The sequence below is a fragment of the Tauraco erythrolophus genome, chromosome 9, assembly GCF_009769465.1.
Source record: "Tauraco erythrolophus isolate bTauEry1 chromosome 9, bTauEry1.pri, whole genome shotgun sequence".
In the NCBI taxonomy this organism is placed as follows: domain Eukaryota; kingdom Metazoa; phylum Chordata; class Aves; order Musophagiformes; family Musophagidae; genus Tauraco; species Tauraco erythrolophus.
Genome location: NC_141473.1, coordinates 8,916,959 through 8,944,808, shown reverse-complemented (window position 1 = coordinate 8,944,808; position 27,850 = coordinate 8,916,959). Strand labels below are relative to the sequence as shown.

The window sequence follows — 27,850 nt, the reverse complement described above, 5'->3', positions numbered from 1 at the left end:
TTTTTTTTTTTTCAGTCTTTGTGTCCTGCGTAGACCTCTCAGCTATTATATATCAGTCTCATCAAAAAAGACTGAGTCTTATACTGTGGGAACCCTGCAAACCCATCTAGAAATTTCCTTCTCTGATGCTGGTCCCCTTCTGACAATTTCTTTTTTAGCTGTCAGCTGGCCAATTTTTAATTAATTTATTTTGCGCTGCACTAATCTCTGTTTTGCCACTCTATTTGTTACTGTGCTTTCTTGTTATATCTCTGTCACAAGAAGGTGCTAAGTAGTATACTGGGGGATTGGAGAGCATCTATCTATACTTGCCCTGCTGTTACACTTTTTCCCTATGATGTTAGTGTCTTTATCATAGAATCATAGAATGGTTTGGGTTGGAAGGGACCTCAAAGATCATCTTGTTCCAACCCTCCTACCATGGGCAGGGACACCCTCCACTCATGTCTCACTTCAATTCGATATTGTTACAAAAGTGAAAAGAGCTTATTTCTACTACCTTTCCATTCCCCTAGCCAAGTTGACCGTACTCTTTTACGCCTTTTAAATTCAACTTAGTGTTTTTGAGATGAGACGATGGGTGCTTCGAGAAACAGACATGCTGTAGATTTATGCACTGGCATCCCAATGCTTTCTGTTTTGTTGTTTATTCCTTTTCTAATCTCTCCTAACATCCTATTTGCTGTTTTGACTGCCACTAAACATTCCGTTGATATGTTCAAAGAACTGTGTGCAATGACTTCAAGACCATTTTCTTGAGTGGTAATTGCTAATTTAGAACCTATCATTGTGTATTTGTAGCTAGAGTTAGGTTTTTTCTTTTTTTTTTTTCCCCTTGTGCACATTGCCTTCAGTTCATTGGTGCTGGATTTCATTCTCTTATTTTATTGCCAAGTCACTGAGTATTGTGAGATCCTTTGCAGTCAGCTTTAATTTTTATTCCCCTAAATAAACCAAGGCTATTATCTCACCAAAGCCTGGAAACAGGTTAGTTTGACAAAATCTATTTTCCATGTCTGTCTTCTCTTTGTTAACATGAATTTCGATTATTTTTTTTCATCTGATTATTTATACTAAAAAAAAACCACAGAAGAAAGTCAAATATTTCATGTTTCCTTGCCAAGAAAAGATGATACAAAACTGTTAAGTAAACATTTCACGTTATCAACCCGGTAATTTCCAATGATTTATATTATTTTATGGATGCGACTTTGAAACACTCATTTCTGATTTTGGTTTTGTACATAAACTAAACGATGTGTTGACTGATGACAGGGAAGTTTAATGTGTGCCCCAGCTCCATTGGCGCACAGAGCACGGAAGCAATTTGTCTGAAGTTTTTCAGACAGAACTCTCAATTTTGTTTTCTTCTACTAGCTTAAGAGACTTGTTCATGAAATTAATAAATGTGAAGAATTTTCTAAGGAAGGAGATTCAGCTCCTGGTTTTAATGAGGCAGTTGCACAGTGCAAGGCTCTCTTAGTTTCTTGTGTCCAGCTCTCTTGAATGTATTCATCTTTTTCAAATTCCAGGAGCTCTAAGTTTATAATTATAAACAGAGTTGCTGATATTTTCCTAATTTAGTTTTTTTTGAAGACTGTAGAGGAGGAGAAGAGTGAGATGCTTTACCCTTAATTCATGCTAATTTATAGCAACATGCCAGTACTCTGATATTACGCCTAAGCATCTGTTGCAGTTACTAGCTAGACAGTACAGTACATAGTTGGGAAAGCATTTCTGGGAAATAGTATTTGTAAGCAGCTGTTGGTTTAAGAAACTGAAAAGATGTCACTGCAATACTGGATTTATTCTGGTGGTCAGTGGGGTTTTTTTTGTTCTGCTTTTCCCTAGACATTGAATATAAATTCACAGTCAACTTGTACATGCTTTCAAAGGAGAAAAAAGAGACAGCCAAAGAAAAATTTTAAAAAAGTTAAATTGGTGCATCGACTGGAGTCATGCATTAAACAAAACAGTGAACAGTCTCTGATGATCAATTTCTGTTGTACCATTCTTTGTGCTACTTAGATATTTTGTCATAAAAAACCCTTAAGAGAAACTTAAATATCAGATAAAACGTTCTTTCTGTCTTAGTTCCTTTCAGTGAAGACCCATGTAGAAAGGTGATTTACACTGAGATTCATTCAAGTGTAAGGTTGAGATTTCTCTTCTGAATTCCCTAAGGTCCTTGAACCAGCATTTGCCCTCTCACATTCTTTTATTACAGATCATTGACTCTTCCAACAATTTTCTGTTGGCAGAATGATTCTTAGATATGCTGAACTGTTCTGATCCATTGATCAGAACCAATCAAAATTCCAAGTACCTTTGTTTTTTAAATCTGTGCCAAGAACCAATAAAACCTCAACACAGTATTTAAAATGGCCCTTCATGGAGACAGGGAGAATATATCTCTGTTTCCATAAAATTCCCAAGGTCCCAAAGAGCATTAAAAAGTGCTACAAAAATGCGGGTGGTTGACATTGGCTGTTAAGACGAAAGTCAAACTTTGCATCTAGAAACAGATCCTTTAACCATTTTTTTGCATTCATGTTCAGAACAATCAGCCTTCTTGGAGCTAAACAGACAGAATTAAGTCTCTTAAGTAAAAAACTAAGCTGTTAATGTTAATTGAGTGTTCTTTGCCCAAACCACGTTATGTATTTGATACTTTTCTCTTTCAAACCTGGCCTGACTCTGACAGGCTTTCGCTAGGGTATTCAAAGAAGAAATTAATAAAAAAGAATTTTGAAAGCTTGTGGTGAAGAGAATTTTAAGTGAATAAGATGGTGATAGAAAGCTATATTGGTTTGTATTACTTTAACCATCAAGGAAAGCTCGTGTTATGGAGACTGTCTTTTGAAGATACTCAGAGCGATGGTACCTTTTTTTGTCAAGTATTCAGTGGTACAGCTGATTGTGTTGCTTGCAGACCAAGGAATGATTGGGTGCTTTCATTCCTTTACCTTAATAGTGACATTAAACTACGGTTCCCATAAACAGGTTTCTAATAGTCTCCATATTTTGGTTAAATATTGAATGCCAGGAGCTGTTACTTCTGGTCATGTATCTTCTAGGTCATAATTTCAGTTCTGTTGACAGCACGACACAGGGAAACATTGGTGTTGCTGCACAGTTAATGATTATATTTTGCATTTATGCACAGTACTCCTCTGAGCTATAATACTACAGAGAATTCTTATTTCCCGTATTAGTTAAAAATACATTCTGAAGCTTTTTGGCAAAAAAAAATTATGGATGACTAGTATAATTCAGTAGTTCCAGGGTTGAATTAATTGCGTACACTGTGCACAGCAAATGTGCTAACATGACTGAAAGTTCTTCACACAGCTAGAAAATCTGGATACTTTTATAAAAAAAGTCTAAAAAATTAAAAGTTCTTCTGACTTCTTACATTAAGTGTCAACTTTAGAAGCCTTCAGTATCCTGAAATTCACTACAAGAGGTTGAGAGTTCAATGATCTTTCTACCAAAATCCTTTATGGACTAAATGTTACAAATACCAAAATATTGGAGCATGAGAGAAGGAATATGCTCCGATTGTGAACTGCAGAAGTTTAATAATTTTTGATATTTCTTTTTCCTCTTCTGTTGTGTCTTTGGGACTGTAATGTGATGATAATGTTCTTCGCGAAGTTTTCCCTGGGCAATTTACTGTAGAAATACTGAACTTGATAAAGCAGACCTATTGTCGTGTGCAACCTTGGTTCCTCAGACTAATTATACTCCCTCTGTAGTTATCATTCTTGCATCCCAGGAAATTATTCAGAATTCACAAATGAAGAGAAGTATAGATTGATACCATTTTTTGCTGTAGTTCAGCCTGTTTTTCCATCTGCTAAATGTGGAACATGCAGTGTATATTTGTTGAGACTGTTGTGGGTATGTGGATGGTTGTAATGGAGCTTATCCCATGATAATGGGGACAGTAAGAGCGTTTTATTGAGACAACCACAGCATCAGAGGTGTGCATTCTCTTTCGACTTTGAACTTGGGTTGGTTGACTGTTGTTTGTCATCCTGATAGAGTTTAGTTTTCCTCTATTTTTGTGGGTTTTTTTCCACACTTAAATGTATATTCGTTAACTTTGATACCCTAAAAACAAAGACCATTATGTTACAATTTTTTTTTTTTTTTTGTAATTGCAGTTGTTTCTTATCCTTACTGCTGGTAGCTGCTGTCGTTTGGAAAATCAAACAAACCTGTTGGGCTTCTCGACGGAGAGAGGTATCAATAACTTTAAGATTATTGTAATAGCTTTATCTTTCAGTATAAATTGAGAGCTTTGATGAACAATCACACCTCCACTTTCTCCTGTATACACAGTTTAAATATCCCTCTAAACGTTTTTTTTACACTGAACTTTTTATGCTGAAGAAGAAAACTTTGTTTTTCCTCCTGTCAAAAATTTAAGAAATCCCAGCACTAGGCTGCAGAAATCTAAATTTTCTTTGGTGGAATATTTAGAATAGAATATAATAGAATAAAATAGAATATTTCAATTGGAAGGGACCTATAAGGATCATCTAGCCTGGCTGCTTCAGGGCTGACTAAAAGTTAAAGCATGTTATTAAGGGCATTGACCTCTTAAACGTGACAGGCATGGGGCACTGATCAACTCTCTGGGAAGCCCGTTCCAGTGTTTGACCACTCTTTCTGTAAATAAACGCTTCCTAATGTCAGGTCTGAACCTCCCCTAATGCAGCTTTGAACCATTCCCATGTGTCTTCTCATGTGATGAGAAGACATCAGCACCTCCCTCTCCACATGCTGTCTTCAGAAAGGTGTAGAGAGCAATGAGGTCACCCCTTAGTCTCCTTTTCTCCAAACCAGACAACTCTAGAGTCCTTAGCTGCTCCTCATAGGACATACCTTCCAGCCTTTCACCAGTTTTGTTGCCCTCCTCCGGGTGCATTCAAGTACCTTAACATCCTTTTTAAGTTGTGGGGCACAGAGCTGCATGCAACACTCAAGGTGAGGCTGCACCAAAGGTAAATGTGGATGGATAATCACCTCTTTTGATTAGCTGGTTGTACTGTGTTTAATGTATCCCAATATTCTCAATAGTCTCAAAATAGTAGTGCAAGAACATTGGTAAGTTGAGTGAACACAGAGGATCATAGTGTAACATCTCAAACTTTCTATTTGATGCTGTGACTTGGGCTGGATTATTATCGACAGTCTTTGGAACATACCATAGGAGACAACCCTCTCTGCAAAGAGTTTATACTTTCTTCTTTCTTTATTCTCCACTTTTTGTTTCTTTTTTTTTTTTTTAAATTCTAAGCAAAATTCTATCTCTATTAATATCAGTATTTCTGTAATTAAAACCATGGCACAATTGAAGCTCTTCAATAAATACTCATACATAAAGTCACCATATTCTTTTGTTGTCTAAATTGTTATACCTGTGTTGTAAAATTTGTCACAAATATTTGTTCTTACCTGTTTAACAAAAGATTAAATTTAGATGAGATTACATTTAGATGAGATTAAATATAGGTTATATATAGTGGTACATGTATATAGCATGATTCAGATCATGTATACTGATAGTTGTCCTATTTCATTTTATTCTCAGAAATAAGATGTATGATTTTTAGACAGATTTTTTTCCCCTTGAAGCTTCTAATCTTGATAATTTTCGGAAACAGCACTTGCTTAATAGTACTGTAATATTTATTTAAAAAAAAGCCAAGTCTTTCTCAAATTAATTAATTTTTCTTAATATATTTGCACTATGAATGGTTTTTTTTATTATTATTATTTACTGTAGATCTACAATGAATTTATATATGCTTTAAAAGTGCCAGGTAACTAGCACTTACAATTTTCCTTCAATGAAATTATGGCATACTAATGCCCAGGTTTAGCTTTGAACTAGTGCTGCAAAGAAAAATGTGTATTATCAGAGTTATTTCATTTAGGTATTTTTAAATTCAGATATTATTAAGCATATTCCCTCTTTAAGGGCCAGTGTTCGTATATTTGTTATTACTTGCAAAATAAAGATGAAAGTTAAACTATAGTATTCTGTTCAACTTATTAGTATTTTGATTAAATTCATCTCAATACTTAACTCGTTAATAGTTCTGTGCAATATTGTATTGTGATGGAATGTAGCAGTTCTCTGATTTCATTTCTTATATTGATTGTTTTATTGACATGTTTAAGAACAAATATGAATATATTAGTTTACAGATCTAGGAGGTCTAGTCTGTTTTCCATGGTTACTCTCCTAGATGTTTGAAATATGTTATTTTTGATGTAGTCTGCAGGCATCATCCCATAAAAAACACATTCTCATGTAAAAATTTTTTGAAGTTTCCCAAGATTTAGTTTCCTAATGTCATCAAAAATATTTTGAAGACTGTATGAAATCTATGAAATAAGCTGACTGGTAAATATGACATACACATAAATCAGCTTCTTTGGAAGAGCAAAATAGAAAGAAATACTGGGCAACTGCATTAAAACTTTCAGAGATCCATGCTTCAATTCTGATCCTTGGCTTTCCCTGAATATAACTAGAAAAACTTACCTGTCTCTAATTCAGAAATGTTGTTTAATTTCAAAATTACGTGAGTATGTATGTCTTCCTATTTTAAATGAGGCGTGAAACAGTACCTGGAGTGTGGCAGCATGATGAATCGTAAATGTTTAAGCAAATCTTTATTTTCAATCTGCTATTACACATCAGCAGCAGTTTATGTCAAATAAAAGTTTTTGATAATGCTCCACATAATATTTTCCTTTAATCTAGACCAGAGAACTTGTTTTTATACGTAGCATTTTTTGTAAGGTTTTGGAATGAGGTGTTACAAATAAATTGTATGAATAACGTACAAGTAGAAGACAAGCTAATGTTGAAAATAATTCTGAAGTACCTATTTTAAAGCCCACCCATTTAGGCAAGTGTGCTTTCCATCTCTTTCATCATTCTTGAAAGACAGTAATGTTTGACTTTTTAGATGTTACCGTCAATATGGACACAATATGCAATAACAAGTGAAATATAATAAGAACACAAATAAATATAAAAAAGCATGCTATTAATAGCTGTTCCTCCATGTATTTTTCATCCCAGTCTGTTTTTCCCTAGAGGAGAAGAAAATTTACTATCCAGTTCTTGTGATCTTTTAGTAATAAATTTTATCAGGCTGTTGAGGTAAGCAAATAATTTTTTGAAGTTTTCATAGTCTTGTATGTGTAGCTGAAAATTCAGAACTTCATTCTTTTTTGCCTTCTGACTTTAATGCTTGGCTAAATTGGGTCACTATTGATTCCAAATGGAATGTAGCATGGCATCAATCCAATACAAAGGAAGAGAAACTTTTTTGCATTGTGTAGTGGGAATGTCTCCATTTTCCCATGAATTTAACTTTTTTCCTAACTCATTGCTCGTAGAGCAAATATTTGCTTTTCACTGCTCAGAGCACTGCCCAAACCTTACGAAGCATTTCATTTGAATTTAAGCTCTATTATATGTACACATAAGAAACTATTATATGTATAATAAAATAAATAAATAAACTGTGTCTTCCAAAAGTCTTTAACTGATGTTTGTTAACAATGAATTTAACTTCCCTTTTCCCATATCTATTTGTCTTTTATTAGTTGAAATAATAATTTGTCTCAGCCAATTTCTTGAGCTTGGGTAAATTTTTTTTACTCATAACAAAATTTTTGTTCTCATCTTTTTCATACTTACATTGCTGTCTCTTCAGATATACTTTTATCTAAGGCTTTTTGAGCATCTATATTTGTACTTTAACTTCTGGCTGAGCTTCTTTTCCTCTTTCCTGCCTTCTGAAAGAGCCAGAAACAGCAGATTGACTCTCTCTCGCCTGACACCATCAAAGTTATTCACCTTCTGCATTGAAAGAAAACGGGAAGTATCATTCTTTTATTTCACAGTTCCAAAAAGATCAATGAAACTTTGAGCAGGAGAACATGAACAACCTCCTGCCTAGCATTCCTTGACACCTTCCCCCAGCCATCCCTCCCATGGATCTGTGACACTTAAAGTTTTTAAGAAAGGCTGAAGTAAGATAGTGAAATATTGCTCATCTGAGAGAGCTTGATCCTTGAAAGTAATAATACAGAATACGATGAGATGATTTCCAAAGCATTATTCTTATGGCACTATCTTTCTTGAAACAAACCAGAAGAAATTGACAACATTCTCATGGGTATCAAACCTCAAATTCCTACTTGCAGAGCAGAATATCATTTGCAGGCAAGCATGGAAATTCACATAGGAGTAGACAAAGGGCAGGATATATTTGTTTGTCAAATAAGTTAAAGGAGTTCCTACATATTGCAAAGTTTAGGAGCAGCAAAGCATTTTTTAAGAGTCTTATACTACATAAGATCAGATACGTACTCTAAGTTTTAATCTCTCATCCTTCTTTTTCCTCCAAAGACTCACAAATCTTTCTACCAGTACCTTTCTTGGTGAAAATTCACTTGTAGTTCACTGGATGAAAAATTGAGAGGTGTCATTTCTCCCAAAAGATTTGTTAGGCCTCTTACATTTTTAACCCAGTATTCACCCAATAGCCCATCCATGAAGTTGCAATCTGATTCTGTTTTCTTTTTATGCAAAAAAAAAAAGAAAGATATATCACCCAGATTTTCTAAATAAGAAAATTGAAGAGTGTTATTTGTTGTCTCTGCATTTTTCATGTCTCAAGTATTCATTCAGTCTTCTGTTGAGAATCGATACAAGAGAATCTGTTCACAGATCATTTTACTGAAAAGCTTGATAGGTAGCCTGCCAGTTTTGTAGTGGCTCAAAGGTTTTGTTTCATGAACGTCTTCTGATTGAAACACACCACACTGCAGATAAAATTTGCTTCCCAATGATTTTTTAGGAATAGTGTGTTGAACTTTTCTTTTTGCTGGCAAGGTTACACTGAGGTCACTAGCAAAGTTCATACAGGTGAGATTATAAACCACACAGCTTCTAGTTGAGGTATTTTAGCCAAGTATTTGTCCTTCATAAGGTAAAGCAGTTGCTGCTCAGATACCCTTTGTACTATGCATTCAGCCAGATGTTTTAATGAATTGTTACCTTTAATCCAGAATTATGCAGTCACTGGTGTACATACAGACATACTCTTCCACCCCAGACACACACAAAATACACATGTGCCAATGTGTCATGTGTCATTATATACGTTTGTGTATATTGGATCAGTCAATTAGTTAAAATGCAGTTTTACATCTTTTCTTATCGAAATATCTTTTTACATATTATTATAATTACTCACTAGAAAGAGCTTACATATCTTAAAAAGATGACTTAGAATCTTATTTCCTCATCTAATACACGGTAAGTCTCTTGAGAAATGAGGAAGTAATGCATGATTGCACATTTATGTAAAAATGTTTGAAAGCATGGTATTATATGTGTAAAGTGCTTGCCTAACTTTAAAGGTTAATATCATTCCTTTATTGGAATTTTCGTATTTATAGATAGCATTTCATTATACAGTCAGCTGTGCACCATTTGCCTGTCTGGAAGCATAGCATATACAAGCATAAAACATAGAATTATAGAGAATGCTTGCTTTATACAGCATGTGGGTGCCACACAACTTATTGCTTCATTTTATTAAATAAGCTTATGTTTGTTTAAAAAGCCCTCCCACCTTTCTAGCCTTAATTTTAATATCAAGAGAGTTTTATTCTCTTGAATATTCAAAGATTCTCAAAACCACACAAATGAAACTGAAATAGACTACTTTTTAATAACAGTAACAATTCATGTAATAGCTTTAGGCTGATTTCTATGGTAACCCTAATAAGAACAAGAAAGTTCGGTTATGTCGATAGTACTAATGAATGTAGACAATATGTGAATTTCAGCCAGAGCTTTTTTACTTTATTTTGTAACGACGCTTGCATTTTTAAAGTATTCCTTTTAGAAAAAGCAATAATTTCTTTTGGTGTATGTAATATTGCTTATGGAATGCAACATGTTTAGTTTAGTAATATTAATACACATAAAATATGGTGTATTCTTGAGCAGCAACCAAAGGAGCAAAAGCAATACTTCAGTTCAACTATAAATTTTAGTGTCAGGAAAGAACCAAGAGTAGATGTAAGGAAACCAGGAAACACTAATACATATAATTAAAGTACCTGAATGTGTAATATTATTAATGTGTGTAGGTGTCTACAGGATTATATGCTTTACATTTAAAAGTTATTAACCTCACAGATCACTTTTCTTTTTTGGTAGCTTCTTGTCTGTTGCTTAGCAAATACCTTACACATGTATATGTACTTACTCACAGACCGTGTGAGTAATCCTAGTGAAGTCAAAGGAGCTATTCATAGGACTATGATATCAAGTTGGTATATTGCTCAAGCTCTTCTGAAATCAATAGAGCTATGTCTGCTTATTTCAACAGTGGATCTAGTTTTATTGAGGATAACTGGGACATTTATTTTAGGCTGACATTTTCTGCATTCTCTCCAAACTAAAATTTAGGTTCCTCTCTGAATGAACCTTTCAAGCGATATGCCTAGTTAGTTGACACTAGATCTTGTCTTGGGACTCCCTCTGCATTCAATATGAGACACTTCCAAATGACAACTCATCCCACCCAATTTTTGCAGTGTTCACTTTTATACTCTGATGCTTGTGGGGGGCTGACTTGTTCTTAATGATATAAATAACTCAGTGAGTCAAATCTCCTATACTGAGAGTTAATCTTTGCTTTAATTTTGTAAAATTGAGTTGTATTTATAATACTGTCACTTCATAAAAATAACCATCCGATTGATTCCATGTTAGCACTGCTCACAGCTTATTCTCTGTAAAGAGAAGTATTAAATGGTACCAGTGGCAGACTCAATATTATGTTGGAAAGATTTATTTTGAGGAGTGAGTTAAACAAAGTTGATCTAATGCAGATGTCTCAAAACATCATAGATTGTTAAGAGACTTCCATGAACATTTATTATAAGACTAGAGGCATGAGATTGAAGAGCCTGTCTTAGTTATTGACTGCTATGTATCTCCTTCCAGAGGTATTTATCCCAGGAAGTAATCCTAGCTGTCTTGTGTCAACTCTGCTTATGAATTGCCATCTTCAGTAGGAATTCACCATGACCTGACTTGCATAGAGTTGACCCAAATTTTGTTTGGGCCCCACATAGTTCTAAAGCCCTCTGCCCTTCATGGGGATGGAATGGCCTATGGAGGCAGAGATCTGTTGGAATAGTGTTAAAGTAGGATGTAGACTGGAGGGAATTAAGTATACTAAGAAAATCACCAGGGAGGTGGAGATAAAAACAGAAGCCAAATTATGCATCAAGTGAAAGCATTCCTTTGAAAACACTACAGGTAGACAATGAAAACCTTGAGGCGTGGAATTAATATGTTGTAAGGCAAAAGGTGGTGATCTGGTTTCCTTTGCAGACCTTCCCTTACACAAGTTTATCAGTTTCATCTTAAAATCATCCTATCTGAAGAAGAATTGAAGAACATTATATTATACTATTCTGTATCTTGTCTCTTGAAGTTTTCCTTCTTTAGAACTCATATAAATACATAGTTTCTTACATATTGAACTATAATATTCTTTGGCAGGATAATCGGTGGGATTTTTTTTCTTACTTTTTTTTTTAATGCTGGAAAAAATCCGTAAGTTAGAAGTAGAGAGCTGGCTTTTGGTTTTACATTTTCTGTTGACCAAATAGGGAACAGAAATAACTAAAGCCAAATCAATTATTCAGGGATGTATACCTGAGCTATGAAAATGCATTCCTACCTTTAGTACCTCTAGTCCTTTTTTCCTTAAAGTTAAGTACATGTAAACATGTTTTTTTTTTAAACAAGTACATGAAAAGACACTGGAAATCAGTGTGTGTGTGCAGATAAAGCACCCACTTTTAGCTCACACAAGGAATTTATGAAAGCTTGCTAACAGATCTGTGTCTTTCTTTATTTCATAAAAAATCAGAAGATAAATAATAGATGGGAATAGGTTTTGCAGTAGAAATTGTGGACTACTTCTCTTTATTAAAAAAACAAACAAATGAGGGGAAGCATAAACTAAGTTGGTGTTTTAGTTATATCTGCATATGATCCGGAGAAGAAAATGGTTCACTTTTCTCAATCTAATAACCAAAGTTCTTTCTTACATTTGCATAGTGTAGTTAGCCTGAAGAATCCCAAAAGGCAATAATCAAAACAAATTAATTTCATTATATATGATTCCTGGGTGTATGCATAGAAGGAAGCTTGGATGTAGTTATTAGTGATAGAAAATACTTTAAAATGAATAGTTGTGGTGTTCTGTTCTGTAGAATTTAGTATCGAAGTTGAGATTTCTAAATACTAACATAAAATACTACTGGAGATAATAATAATAATATTATAGTGGACTATATTAATTCCTACTATCTGTCACAGACCTGGTTAAATCTTGCAAGTGTTCCTGTTAGCTTGAAAGCTTAACCTAAGGTAGTTTAAAAGTTATTTAAGAGAAAGAGAGAACTGGCCAAAATGAAAAAGACTGCCTGAGGCAACTGGCCACTTGGCAGAGCCTAAGGAGCCTTTGAGTTGTACGGTCTAAGGGGTTTCCATGGGACTAGTTGTAAACATAAGAGCATTAGGAGAATTTTTAGCGAACTACCTGTCATCAAAAAGCAGCAGACAGTGAGAAAGGCAATCCTTAGCGGGCCCTGGGAAGAAGCCAGGTAACGTCTTTTGAATTTCCGAGAAGTTGCCTGAATTTGTATCCACAGTGTTAAAGGAATCAGGATGGTGAATATGTGCTTTGTAAAGAAAGAGGATTGCACCAAAATAAACGTTTTATTTTTGTCTCTTAACAAAAACAAAAGAGCAGGTGTTGAATGTTGGCCCAAAGTGGTAAGACTTTTTTTTTTACATTTGTATTTCCTCTGTGTTTGCAGTATAGCATCAATTGTATGTCCCCTATTAAAACACGAACAAACCTCCCATTTCCCAAGGCTTTGTAAGAAAGAAGTGAGTGGATTTAGGTACAAACAACAAAAATGCTTAGAAACTGGGAAGAACTCTTCTATGACTAGAGAGCGAAAAGGTTTGAGGGTTTACAGTAAGAGCTCTTTGAGGGAAATGCAAATGCTTCTCTTTAGTTCCTCCTTAGCTTTTCTTAGAGCTAGGAGCAATTTTATTGGCACTGGGTAGACAACTTTAGTGCAGGTGAGTCACCTGCAACAGGGGAAGCACAAAGAAAACTGAGTCAGAATTATCCTTTCTCCAAAGAGCAGGGAAGCGACTAAAAGTCCAAGTCTAGAAAACATGTATAGTTCCTCTCTTTTATTCTACTCCTCCTTTCTACCTAAAGTTCTGTTTCTTTACAGGTGAATGTTAATCATGTCTTCTAAAAATTATATTAAATCTAGTACCAATCATTTTGATTGCTTGTAGTGTATGGAACATTTGCTACTGCTCTGTAGAGAGCTGACGTCAATATTGTTGGTGTTCGTTCATAAATATATCTGCTTCCACAAACAATCTTGGAAATATTGCAAATGTATAGTTTTTTCAGAGCTGACTTTTAGGTACATTTCTGTATGTGTGTAATCGAGTAGCAGTACAGAGGGGTGAATATCGTGCCTGAATCTATTCCAAAGTTTTTGCATTTACCTTTGCCCTGCATGGACAGTACATACCTTCTAAAATAACCACATTGACCTTTTTCTCTCTTACAGTTAGTGTTGTTAATATCCACAATTATTCTTTCTTTTGTAAAAAAGAAAAAATAAATAAAATTTGAAGGCACTGAAGCTTCTTATATGCGGAGAGCTCCCTGCTAAGGTCAGACCATCAATAGTTTTCAATGCAGAGAGAATGCAATGATCAATGCAAATGGAAATTAGTTAACTTCACCAGTTTATTTTTTCAGTGCCTGCACTACTAATTGGTTTACTCTCAGAAGAACATGTTCAGTGCTATAAATCTCAGTATTGTTGCTATCAACAAACTCTACAGAAACTTGTCTACTTTCTGTAGATATTTGTACATACAAACATTCCTTGGTGTCATCCCTCTGAGCAAAAGGTGGCTGCACAGTTCATCTAGGCACCTTCTAGACTTCTTCCTCTTCTCTGGGTAGAAGGAAATAAGTAGGTACATGGTGACAAAATTGGCATATTTATGCTTATTTCTTGAGGAACCTGCAACTACAAAGTAACAGTGGAACTTTAGGCTGGAAAAAAAAAAAACCCACCCACAACAAAAAACCAAAAGATGTTTAGAAGAAAGCATGGGTATGTGACGCAGTCTACAAAAAGGTAGAGTAGTAATTCTTTCTCAAGGATATAACGATGCAATGTTTATCTTTACTGGAGATATCATTTTTATTGCTCCAACATTTCATAAACAATAGTTGAGAGTTAGCATATTACGTGATATAAACTAAGCTGATTACATTAATTTTCAACAGATAATTAATAATTAACATGTAACCTTTGGCTTTCCTTTTATCTTCAAATATTGACAGAAGTCACATAAAAACATACTATGTGTGGAAAAAATGCTTTGAAATGCAAAATTCAATTAAAATTAATGTTATGTTATTCTAGGACAGTTGTATAGTAGCAAAAGTACTATAGGGAATATAAATATTTGAACAGGCCATTATTTCTATCCATGCTGTTCAATTTATACACAAGTAATTTCTGGAAAACAGAATACCATTTGATATTTCTACGATGATTCTGTGATTTTGGTTGGAATTTATTGGATTGAGTGCACTATGGCAGTTATATTGTAACGTCAGTAAATTACTCTAGACTGCTTTAACAATCAATCGATCCACATGTAATTAACAAAAATGAAACCACAATGAACCTTGTAGCTTCAGCTTTAATCTTTCTGTGCTCCACATGCATTTTGAAAATTCCAGTTAATTAGACTTACCATATCTGAATAGCTGTAGTTTCTTAGTATTTTAATTTTCTTAGTATTTTAGTTTTCTGATTTCTTTGTCTTTTAGTATTCTTAGTGTTTTAGTTCAGCGATGGTCAGAAATACTACTGGAGGAGGCAGGCAGGGAATAGTTGTGTCCTGGTCGGAAGAAGTTTGGATTTGGAAGACCATCATTTGCTTCCTGGTGTTATAGATACCTTTGTGCAAATTGCTTCATTGCCTGGGCCATCATTTTCCACGTCTATAGTCATATAGGACTTCTTGATATGCCTTTCGTTAAAGATGCTGTTGCTATTATTTGAGGAGCCTATTTTCATGACTATTTTGCTTAATTCCCAAATAATCCTATTGGTCCCTAGGCAATTTATTTAGGCATCTGTCAATTTAGAAAGTGGACACTGGATTGCTCTCTTAGTTGTTGTCTGGGTGCATTGCTGCCCATCATAGACACAAACACGTTGTGAAATATTTTAATGTGTTATATTTAACACATATTTTAATATTTGATGATATACATTATGAAAGTATCAAATATCTCACACGTACTTAATTTTCAGCTTAATTAAAGTCAATCACCCATTTCTTAGGGTTTTATGCTTTCTGAGCGTGTTAATGATGTACAATACTGATTCTTCCTTACTCTTTACTTACTGTAGTAATTTATGCCATCACAAAGTTAAGGAAAAATATTTCCAGAACAGTGGGAGCACGTTATATACCCATGTGTATGTGTGCAAGTTTGTGACACATCACATTTTGACTTAGTACCTTAACAGTGTCTATTAGTAATATTCCTGAACTTGTCCTCTTCCCCATTCACATGGAAAGCAAGTCCACATTGTTAATGTTGTTAATGACTAAATCAACCATGCATGAAATGTCCAAGTTTCACCTCTGAGTAGAGTACCCAGTGTACTGTAAGCTCCTAGAAAACAATGAACATAAATCATTTTTGGAGAAAGGGAGGAAAAGAGGAGCCGGAGAATTATGGTCAGTAAATTCCCAGAAACATTCTTCAACAAAAGCTAAGCTGTTTGTAAGCACCTGTGAAAAAAAGGATTAAAAGCCTAGATGTTTTTTCATGAACTAAATCACATGAAAAGAATATGCTTTTCTTCCAAGGTGGGATAAAAGTCCTTTTGGATGGAGGGGGAAGCATCAGATGCTTCTGTAGTTTGGCGTTATAAAGACTTTAAAAAGTCTGTCACATGATACTCTAATAGGTAATGCAAAGAGCATTGCCGTGATTGCATAGCTCTGGAGTAGGTGCAAAGCTGGTCATAAAAACGTTCTTAAATGTTCATTATCACCAAAATAAGATATTGACTACATGCTGACTGTAACTGTTAACTATAGCTTAACTTCAAAGATTTGTCTTAGCACTAGAACTCATCAGTGTTTTTATTAATGACCTAAGTTATGCAATTAGAGAATATATCTATTAAATTTGCAGATACTAGAAGCTGGATCTCGAGTGTGTTGCAGGCGTGATTAGACTTCAAAATCATGTTTATAAATTGGAGAGAATATCCATACTGGTGAATGCAAGTTTTTTTTTTTACCTGGTAGAAATGATCATTTTCACAGAAACAGCATGAGGAAGAAGCTGACTGTGCTACAATTCTTCAGAATTAGAATTAAGTCAACAGCAACCTAGTTACAAAAAAGGGATATATTACTGACTTGCATTGGTAAAAGTAGTAACTCTAAGCCCTCCAATTTTTATGTTTTACTGAGTATGGCCTTAACTGGGGCATCATGTCCAGTTTTGACACTCCAGTTCAAAAAGCATGTGGAACATTTGGAAATGTTCAGAGGAGAGTGACTGGAAAGTATGGCTGTCCATAATTGTATAGTGTAAAAGAGGAACATGGAGAGATGTGATAACAGCCTTGAAGGTAGGGAATGAAGTAATGCATTTGCTCCATCTGTTGTAGAAAGGACAAGAAGTGAGGCACCTGTGTTGCAGCAAAGAACATGCAGGTGGCACAGTGAAAAATAGTAAATTATAATGACTAGACTAGTGTAGTTCTGGAATAGATTATCTTAGAGATTCCAGAGGCTCTCTGCCCTTGAAAGCATTTAAGGGTAGGGTAGGCAAATATAAGACAGAAATTAGAAGACATAAATATTGCAGGGATGTGGGTGATCTCTGACAGTCTCCTGAAGTCTCTTTTAACCATATGATCTTATGATTAAAAAAGCCCACTGCAGCATTTTTATTTGTCATCGAATCACGGAATGCTTTGGGTTGGAGTGGACCTTTAAAGACTGTCAATTCCTACCCCTGCTACCATAGGCAGAGGCACTTTTCGCTAGATCAGGTTGTTCAAAGCCCCATCCAAACAGAGCTTGAACAATTCCAGGGATGAGCCATCCACAACTTTTCTTAGACTGCCCACTGCTAGGTGATATGAAATTACAGCAGCATATATCTGATTTAATAATTTATATCTGCTTTTAAATCAAGTAATCTCTAGTTCATGATCTGTTTTTTGTTGGTGTTTTGTTTTAAACTCAGCATGACTAAACATCTCACAGATCCTTGAAAGGTAACAACTTTGAAACACTAAAAGTGGAGGCAAGTGCTGTAATAGTACCTGCACTTCCTCATTAAAGACTCTTTAAAAATCTACATTAATTTGATAGTTACACTTTCATTGCAAAACTGTGTCCCAAATGATGATAAAGGCAAGTAATTATCAAGCAGTTCAGCTGGTTTTCCATTGAAAAGGCTTTTACATGGCAGCTTTCTTCTTTATAAATCTTGTGTGTGTAAATGCAGCCTTTGATGTTATTGATACCATGCACCACGGTTAAAACTTGCAAAATCTCAGGTACTAGAAAATTAGAGTCAAATCTAGTCCCTAATATTTTATACTGTTGAAGTTCATAGCCATGATGTCCATCCAACTGACCAAGCCACCTTGTGACTTTAACTACTATTTGTATTTATTGGTTTCAGTATTTGAGCTGGATTAATTGTTTTAGACCTGACATCCCTTTCATTGTGCAGTTCTACCGGCTTCTATGTAAGAGTGGCAAGCAAGGCAAGATAGCTTATTTGAGATTAAAATTGAAACCCACACACAGATCAGAAATTAATCAAGTGGGGGTTTTTGATGCGGTGGTTTTCTTTTTTCTTTTTTTCTTGGTAATACATATTTTTGCAATTATTCTTGTTATGCTTTAGCTGCACTGGTTTCACTGGTCTTTTGACATACACATACACGTTTTTTACAGCAGCACTATTTAGCACATGCAGAGAATTCTTATAAAAGGTAGAAGACTTGTCTTTGAATCATTCTTCTTGCTTTCCTGTATCCGATGGCACTTGATTTATATGTCCTGCAGACGGACAATGTGTTATATTTTTCACTGCTTTCAGAATGACTTGTTTTCTAACATGAAGCTAGCATAATTTCTTCCTTTATATAATTAATAATTTACATATAACCTTTGGCTTTCCTTTTATCTTGAATCATTGATATGAATTAATGTAAAATCATACAGTTTGAGCAAAAATGCTTTGAAATGCAAATTCTAATTAAAATGAATATAGTGTTAATTTAGGACATTTGTGGTGTTGAAATACAGTGTTTGGGTCATTATCAGTGTTTGAATATGCTATTAGTTTTTCCGTATTGTTTGTGCCTAAAAGGTGGTTTTGGGTAAAAACATTGGACCAAGCACAGTGTGACACGAGTTAAATTATAGCTTTATTAAATTGCTTTAAATTGTTTTACCAATTGAAATGCATGTAAATAGCAAATGAATAAAACACGTGCCATTTAATTTTTATTTTGATTTTTGTATGTCTACATACAAGGCTGTTATTAATTGGAAATAGTACTTACCAAGCACTTTTTTGACAAAGATATTTATCTGCCGGCTGAAAATCTCACTTATAGTGGAAGGTAAGCAGCTTCATTTAGATTAAACTTTTTTGATGGAAGAGGCAAGTAAGTATATATTTCTAACATAAAGAAATAAGGTGATTTAGCTGGATTGCTAGCAAAATAGGATATAAAGAAATATAGTCGAGCATCCCAGCAGTAAATAGGTTTTTCTAGTAGTTGATACAGTCAAAAATTCACTGTCAACCCGTATAAAATTCTCATTCATAGCTAAGACTTAAGAAGAAGTGTTTATATCCCTCTATTTTGCTAGCACCTTGCTAAGGTCAGTTTGATGTAATAATTTTGAAAAGTTTCCACTAACTTTGAAGGATCTTCCTCTAATCCAAATATTTTATGGGGTGCTATTTCTGCTACCAGTTTGAGCATTGGCTTCACTTTTTCATTGCATTCCAATTCTTAAGCTCTGTAAGTGCCCATTTACTGCTCAGTCGTGCAGCGTTCCTACATCCAGCACAGATATTCATAGTTTATGGAACTTCTCACTCCCAGAGCAAGGGAAGTATTGTCTGTTTGTGGTGGTGTTTTTTTTAAATTCCTTCTTCTCTTGTTTGATTCCTTCCAACATGAGCTACCGGAAATATCTATCTGAAAATACTATCTTTGTCTTTCTCCTCTTAATGGAGGGAAGCCTCAGGCCACCACTTGTCATGCAGCACTCTCATACTATTTTACTCAGTGTCCTCCAGGTGGGAAAGTAGTGTAAGCGTTTACAAAATGTTTCTCTGATCAGAGATTCAGCCTCAACAGGACTTAACCCTCTATTTTAGGAGTTAGGGATGCAATTAATTTCAAAAGCAGTATTTCCTGGACTACTACCCACCAGTTGAAGAACCTACTTGCAGCTGAAATCTGACAAAGATGTGTTAGTGATATTTGTAGGAAATCAATTGCATTTTTTGCATTTCGTATGAAAAACGTTGACTTGGTTCATAAATTTGTTTCTGTATGAAAACTCTTTCTTATTTTATTCAGGGCAGTATTTTTCCCAGGGTTCACGTTAAGAGCTGGCTTTATCTACTCATCACTGCCTTCATATTAACTGTCATAAAGAAATCAGATACAATAAAGATTTTCCAACTGTAGGTAAACAGTCTTCTGAATAAAGTATTAGTTATTGCCAGTTAGTTCTGCCTTGTGGGATGAGGTAGCCTGAACAGAAAGTCTATGTCTTTCTCTAGTTTACTGTAATAACATGGCACAAATGGTTAATGAGCAAATAAGAAATATGCATGCATAACTCCACCTACATTTAATGCTCATACCAGTTGTCACAGGAGGCAGACTAAAATTTTGAAAAGATAAAATCACTACAAGGAAATCCTATAGAAGCTGTTATCAGATTTCCCTTGATTTAGTGGGTTTAAAACCTTGATCTTTAAAATTATTTCACTGACTCTAATCTAGATGGTTTTAGGCTCCATCATGATATTATACATAAGCCTTCTAGCCTTCGAAGAAAGTTGAGATACACAAGTGCTGCAATATGGTAAAATGTGCATAGAGACTTTGTATCGTAGCTGTTCTGTACCTACCTCAGCTATGGTGGGTGTGATTGCTTTGAAGAATCCCACACAGTTTGTAGTTCACACTACTCCCACATGCTAATTTCATTTTAAGCAGGGGAAAAACTTATTCTAAATTTTTTTTTTTTTTGAGAGCAAAAAGCTGTGTGTTTTTTATCATCTTTTATTTACAATTATCTTTGATTTTCACAACTCAAAGTACCATAAAATCAGCTTTTGATCTTCATACATTCTTAAAACAATCCAGTAATTAAGTGAACAAAGGGAAAAGGTAAGAAAGTAAAATTGTTTATGAAACAAATAAGTAGGTTTTTTTTGTCTAATTAAATTAGAATAATGTTGCGGCTCAAAAAAATCACACTGCCCCCCCAATACTGACATAAAAGTTTGTCAAGTGGTGCTTCTGTGCTTTTGATAATAATGAACAAAGTTCTGAAATTCTGGAGAGTTTCATTCCCATTTTAGCAGTTGAGCATATTTAATGTGTCTCATTAACGTACTTGTAGAGTTTCTTCTTCAAGATAAGTGTTGGTTGAATCCTAAGTGAAGGTGCCTTTGATGTTGAATGGCTGGCGCGTGTGATAACAATGAAGTAGTAACTTGTGCAAATTCAAGTACAATCATGTCTTGCAGCAGGTCTTTGTTATATGTGTGTGAGGTCTGCATACTTAGTACAGGTCTCTGAAGAGATTGTGTAGCTATATACATTGGGACCCACTGGTTAGATAAGGAAAAAAATACATCTTCCTGGTGTCTTAGGGAGTTTGTAATCATACTTTAATCAAAATGGAAACGCGTGCTTGCTGGAGTGGTGTTCGTTTTGGGTAAAATTTTTTAAATAACAGAAAAAAATACTAAAGAGCCATTTTAAAAAAAATTCCACATTCATTTTCTTTCCATAGTGTTGGTATCAAATGTCAGTGTCCCAGAAAGTAAAAGCTGTGTCGCTGCCTTAATGTTCATGCTTAAGTATACCCCATTAATAGTATTACCTTTGTATGAATGAAGGGATGTGCTTTACTGCACAACTACTGGAAAGCACGGGCAAGCTTTGATACGTATCAAATCTGCTGAAATAGAAATGGCAAAACCAGGCTGAGGATGGTTGTTCTGAATTTTGTGTGGATAATCAGTTAGACGTTCGAGGGAAAAGGTTAGGGGTATCTGGGGACATTTATTATGGTGATTGTGTCGGTAATATTTACACCTGTAGATTATTCTGGCACTATCTGTTCCGTGTTTATTGCTTCATGGGAGATGCCTTTGATGGCTAGTTAGGCACAGCTAGGGGTTATCTGTAGGCTTGGATGAAGAGAGCTCCTGAAAAAAAAAACAAATTGGCACAATCAAACTAAGAACAGTTGGCCACTGACTTACTGCTAGGGAGCCACAAATGCCCAAGGGGGAGGATAGCGAGGGGTGATCCCAGCATAGACAGTGCCTTCACCCACCTGGCACCATTCTGCAGGGGCTGAGTCTGGTGGGGCAAAGCCAGGTGGTGGAAATGGGGTTTGTCGATGATCCCAGTGATGAGCCAAATCCAGGGGCCATCCCAGGTGTCGAGACAAGTGAAAAATGGCACAGAGCCAGACACAGGGCTGGAGACAAGGGTAAAAAATGAGTCCAAATCCATGTGGTTGGTAGGGTCATGGCAATTAAGACCTCTTAGTGCCCTCAGAGTCCTGACACTTACCCTGAAGGTTGTCACTGTGATTTTAGACAGGTGTAGTGTAAGTTTTCAACCATATATTTTTTTTTTAATAATGTTAGTATTCTCTAGAAATATTGCTTTATTCATATCATCATGCTGTAACAACACTTCTTTCACGTTTAGCTGTAATTCAGTTATACCCAGTGTTTTGTTATACAAATATACAAGTGCACACTCTATCTGCCATTTATTCAGAGAGCTTCCAGATGAAAAAAAATAGCTATGGCAAATCTTTTTCATGAGAAGGCTCTCCAAGTAAGTGACAAACTTGTTCAGTTACATTCATTTTCTTATAATATTAGTCTCTGCCAGTAAATATGGGAATAAGTTGTAATAAGCATATTAATTCATCTTAGATCTATCTTCTCTTGTTCTCCTGATTTTGATTGTATAACTGTTATCTTTGATTTTTCCCCTGTTCTCATTCCCTCTCACATCACATACATCAGTTTCTCCTTTCTGTTATTCATCGTTAGTTGTCTTTTCTATTTTGCTAGTACTTGAATATGCTCTTATGAAACACATCTCAGCCGTGTTGTATTTTTGTTAAAATTGGCACTTCTAAAAGGTTAGGCCTCTGCCTTTTGGCTGTTATACTTGAACTCGATTGTCAAAATGATTTCTCTAGATTGATGACTCTTTAGAGAAAGCACTGCTTTTGCCTGAGTGCATTGCTGGTACATAATAATCATTAAAGATTAAACTACCTCTTGACAGTCAAAATCACCACACAAAAGGTTTAAGAGGACAGAAGGGATAATGCAAATTGGTATAATGAAGAAGAGAGGATGTAGAAGTGTAATGTCATTGTCTTGTGCCAGGAGAGCCCTTGCCTCACTACCCAGGGCCAATGCAGGAAGGAAAACGGGAAACTGAGGACTCTTAACCTCTCTAAATTTGGATATGGATATTTAGGGCTCTCCTCAGCCATGCCAATCAACCTAAGGGTTGAGTGTGACAACAAGGAGTGATATTTCTGAGTTTTGTTTTTGCTAAGCAGTTGGGCAAGCCATGGTTTAGCATCCACTTAAAGGGTGGGCATAGAAGGAAATACAAACAATTTCCAATAGGAAGAGAGCTGGAGAATAATGGCCACTATGTTATTTTATAACAGGAGTATGAATGGCTTAAAAGCATATCCTATCAAAAAAGATACCAAATATCAATATAGCAAAAACATCATGAAGTGTGTGTCAGTGCGTCGCTAGAGGATTGTACCTTTAATTTTCCAGAAATAGTTTATTTGCTGGAAGCTTTCTGAAATAAAAGAAATAACTATTCAGATCCCCAGATGGTTATTTACATTTGACATTTTTTTAATTTAAAAATATCTACAAGCAGCATTTTATTAATGCTTTTAATTTAAAAAGTTGTCTCCTCGTTAGTGGTATATATACAGCAGAATGTGAAGCAATGCAAAAATTGAAAAAGCAAACTGTAATACATGGTTTAAATAAGAAAAAAACAAGTTGCAGTCTATTAATATGAATTTCAGATACAGCTAGCAAGTTAAGATTGTTTCTTTCAAGTCAGTGCATTTTCTGGTGGAGTACAGGTGAAGGAGAAAATGCAGAAAGCTCTCATCCCATCATTTTGCTTGATGTTAGGGATGAATTTATAGGTCATTAGCTACATATTTTTCCCATAGTTATTTACTTCTGCAGCTTAAGCCGCTTGAATGTATAAATGTATCTGCCATCGCAGCGTCTCAGTGACTGTCCTACACATGGAAAGAGTGCATTTGCAAAAGTAAAGGGCCAGCTGGGGCTGGCAAGAGGCTTGCATTGCCCGCTGGAGTAAGCATGCCTTTCCTCCGAGGCCTGAAACTTGATTTAGATTCCTCAAATTACGGCATAGGAATTCCCCTGTGTTACAGGAAGTGGCATAAACTGAGAGTAATATGTGATTCAAGTTTCTCATCATAACTGCGTATCTTTGCATCTCTGTCTGTATATACATATATAGGTATGCCATATTTAAAAAAAAAAACCAACAAAAAAAACCAAAACACAACCCCAAAATAAGCTCTTCAACCCCACAAGACAGACACCAAAAAGGAGTGGACTGAAGGGCTGCAAAAATGCCTGTAAATACTCATGCAACTTTCAGCTCATGCCTCTGTGGTAGGAACTGCTAAAAGAGTCGAGTTGTTGGGGCTATTACTTGGCTGTCAGATGACATGGTAAAGGGAGAACTGCAGCGTTCACTCTTTTACACCCTCACCCTTACCACTTTCTCCATTCCGTGTGCTCATTTGTTTTTCTTGGAGGAGAATATTAATATGCAAAACCAGGTTGTATTCTGAATTTATTATGAAGGTTGATTCCATTTCACTGCGTACTGTATCCAATAAATGTTCAATAGCTTGGGAGAGAGTCAGCTCCCCCTTCATATTAGATTTTAGAGTTGCCATTTGCTACTTTAACTCTATTAATATTTTTTTCATCTTTTGTGTGTTTTCTTATCCTTTTTTAAATGAATTTAGGGAGTACAGGTCTGAAACACAACTTTGCATCAGGGAGTAAGCTCTGTGGCAAATTCTGCCACTGTAGAATAATTTTATTCATCAGAATAACCAAAAAAACCCTTGAAAAGTCTTCATAGTTAAATTGTTTCATTTTACAACTATAACCATACATACCCCATATATTTTATGTAATTGGCATGTTTCCCAGTCTTTGTATGTTTAATTTTATTGTAGGTTACACAAAGAAAACAGACAGTAATGATCACAGGTCTTTCTTTAAGCTGTTGGGATTTTTTTGGCATCTTTGAGAACTTCTATCTGGTGATGCAGAGGTTCAGAATGTTTCTACAATGCACCTTGGAGATCTCTCTTCCCCCCCCCCCCCGCCCCCAGCACAGCATTTTTAAAAAGTGCAAATGAAAGTTACCAGTGCAGCAGGCATTTTGATACCTGAAGCAATATTTTGTGCTGTTCTATATTGCTTTTGGCATGTGTTTGTTCCGATTTTAAACCTTTAAAAGGAAATCTATGCTTATTTGTCACATATTTCACAACTTTGTTATTTTGAGATATTTAACATTTTATGTTTAGTACTAATTGACATTTTAATTTTAGTACAGAGAAATGTACTTAATCAGTGTCAGATAGTATTTTGGGTAGTGTCTCTTAAAAATGAATAGTTTGGGATACGCAATCTTTAAACCTTTGAGGCTAGACATCACTGAAAACTAAAGACTTGTTTACCCTTAAAATGGGATGTATCAAAGGCAGTAGAGAGATTTAGCCACAGTTCCCAGTGAATTTGCTTTGCAATCAGTGTTCGTGTCCCTTTATTCAGTTTCTCTTATCAGTTGCACACAAGTGTAACAAGTTTGTTTGAGTTTTTTGTAGCACAGAGAATTATGTATGACACTTTTGGTCCAAAATGAATTAAAATCAATTTATGAGATCCTGATGACTTCAGTGAGAGTTGGATTCTGCCCCATTATCTGGACTGGTGTCCTCATCACCTTTCACATCCATACCAGACATGCTTCAGATAACAACACTATAAAAACAGAACGCTGACATCATTGAAAATGATCGCGTTATTCATTGTTAGGCAGGACAAAAACTGTTACGGTACCTTTATTGTAGCTGAATGAAATGTCATCATCTAAGTTGCATAAAACGTACCTTAGTAAGAGATGTGTGAATAACAACAATTGTACCCAGCAGATGAGCACTGATGTACACATAGCTCATAGATTTTGGATTTGTGGGGGAGAGTTGTTTTTTTCAGGTGATTAGAAAGGCAAAAACGTTTTGTGCCCTTGCTACAAAGTTAACAAAGCATTATATTGCCACCTGGCCATCTGTTAGGATAAAACGGTTGTTATTGTCAATGGTGTTGCTTTGATTATTTTTTTCCAAACTCCTGATTCACATTTCATATATGTGAAAGGGGCATTTTCTCGGATGTGTTTTAGTTGAAAACTTAATGATAAATTCTGCTTGCTTGTAGCTAAATGCCCACTTTCACTATTTGCTCATGGAGGGTGATGGTTATATTTTATACATTGTTTGAGTTCTTATACAGGCAGCCACCATTTTTTGCTCACTGTTAGGTCAAGCAAATCTATGCAGTTATATCTTCCAGGAATCAGATAATGTTAGCTCGCAGCCAGGGTGCCTTGCCAGTTCTTTCATGCTCACACAGGTGCACTTTCACCTTTCCTGTGTCCCTCCCCAACTGGCATATGATAATGTGGCTGTTTCTGTGCTGCTGTTCTTTTAGTGGCCATAGCTTATACTCAAGTAACCTTAATTGCACCAGAGTGATTCTGCAATTTATTTATTTTTAATTAGTAATGTCATAAACATAAATAATTGCCTTTCAGTTATGTATAGCACATTTCATGGGTTTAGAGACAGAACAACTTGTACCTCTTGTTTTTAGAGACAGATACACAGTATAGAGATTTAGATACACAGTATGTCAGCTTATCCTTGAATATAATTCTTTTGTCTCAGGTTGACAAAAACTGAGGATTAATATATCGCTGTAAATCTGCATATCTTGTGCTAGGAATATTGCTTTTGCTGTTTTCTATAGTTGTGATGATCAAAACCATGCTTTAACTATACAAAAAGTGTAAGATTATGATTAAGATTTTACTGAAGATTGTCAAAATTCTGTAAGCAAAGCCAGTGTTTCCCACAAAGAGGAAATACTGCAAATGGTGTATGCAAGATTTACATTCACTGTTTGCAGATCTGAGCTCCTTTGTTTTTTGAGGATTATATAAAGTGAACATATGTGGAATATTGCTACCAGCTTGCATTCTTTGATAAATCCAGACAGGCAGAAGAATGCTGGTGGCAGAAAGTCTAGGATACTGGTGGTTTTTATGGTTAAAACAAAATCTGGAAATTCTAGCCCTTTTGAATGACAAATGCCAGAGAGTTTAGAACACAAATTGTTGGATTAATGTGTTTCACATGTTCCATATCAAATGTTAATATCAAATGTAATAGGCAGTAAGGGTTTCCATTTTGTGATTTCCATATATCTTCTCTAGTATATGCATGTAGCAGAGATCCAAGCAGAGAGATTTCCATTTGTAATCAGAGCTGAAAAGTGGTCTTTCTGCACAAAGTATCTGATTTGTACTGAGAGGCTTTTATATGCCAGCAGTCTGTTCCAGCTGTCTTGTAGCTTCCTGCAGCACAGCGGTGGTAGGGGTCAGGGCCTGGCAGTTCAGACCTTTGCTGTTCAGCAGACGTGAGCTGGTGTCATTACGCAGGCTGTCAGTGCCAGTCTCAAAACTTCACGGGGTTTCCTGTCACTCCGAATGACCAACTCTGGAATATCACTGCTGAACTGAGAGAGGAACTATGACTGCTTCAAGGAATATTGTCTACTGTTTGACTTCAGAGAACCTTCTCACAAATTTTAACCTAAGGAAATAGAGCCTATTTGATCTTTCTCTGTCCTCTGCATCCTCCCCAAGTTTTTAATTATTTGGTGAATATCACACCCACTGGACAAAAAAGGAGAAATCGCAAAGATAATTAACTTCAACAATACCAGGAAAATCAGTGGGTGGATAGAGAACAGAGAATCACCCTCATTGAGGGAGGAAACAGCACACCTACACGTGTTGTGTTTGTTGGTAACCAACAAACCATTCCGTGTGTAGATGCAGTAACCAGTCCCTAAGCACAGCAGGACTGACGAAGAGAACCGTAGGGAATTTGAGATCATTATGAATGAAGGAAGGTGAAGAGTCA

At 35.5% G+C, this 27,850-nt stretch overlaps 1 protein-coding gene across 1 annotated transcript in view; it reads left to right on the top strand.

Moving 5' to 3' along the window:
• The window catches only part of ATRNL1 (attractin like 1), a 526,301-nt gene that overhangs the window by 292,726 nt on the left and 205,725 nt on the right, over nucleotides 1-27,850 (top strand). Inside the window, exon 26 of the mRNA XM_086616365.1 lies at nucleotides 4,170-4,248. Within this exon, the coding sequence (XP_086472491.1) occupies nucleotides 4,170-4,248 (79 nt within the window). The remainder of the gene's footprint in view (nucleotides 1-4,169; nucleotides 4,249-27,850) is intronic.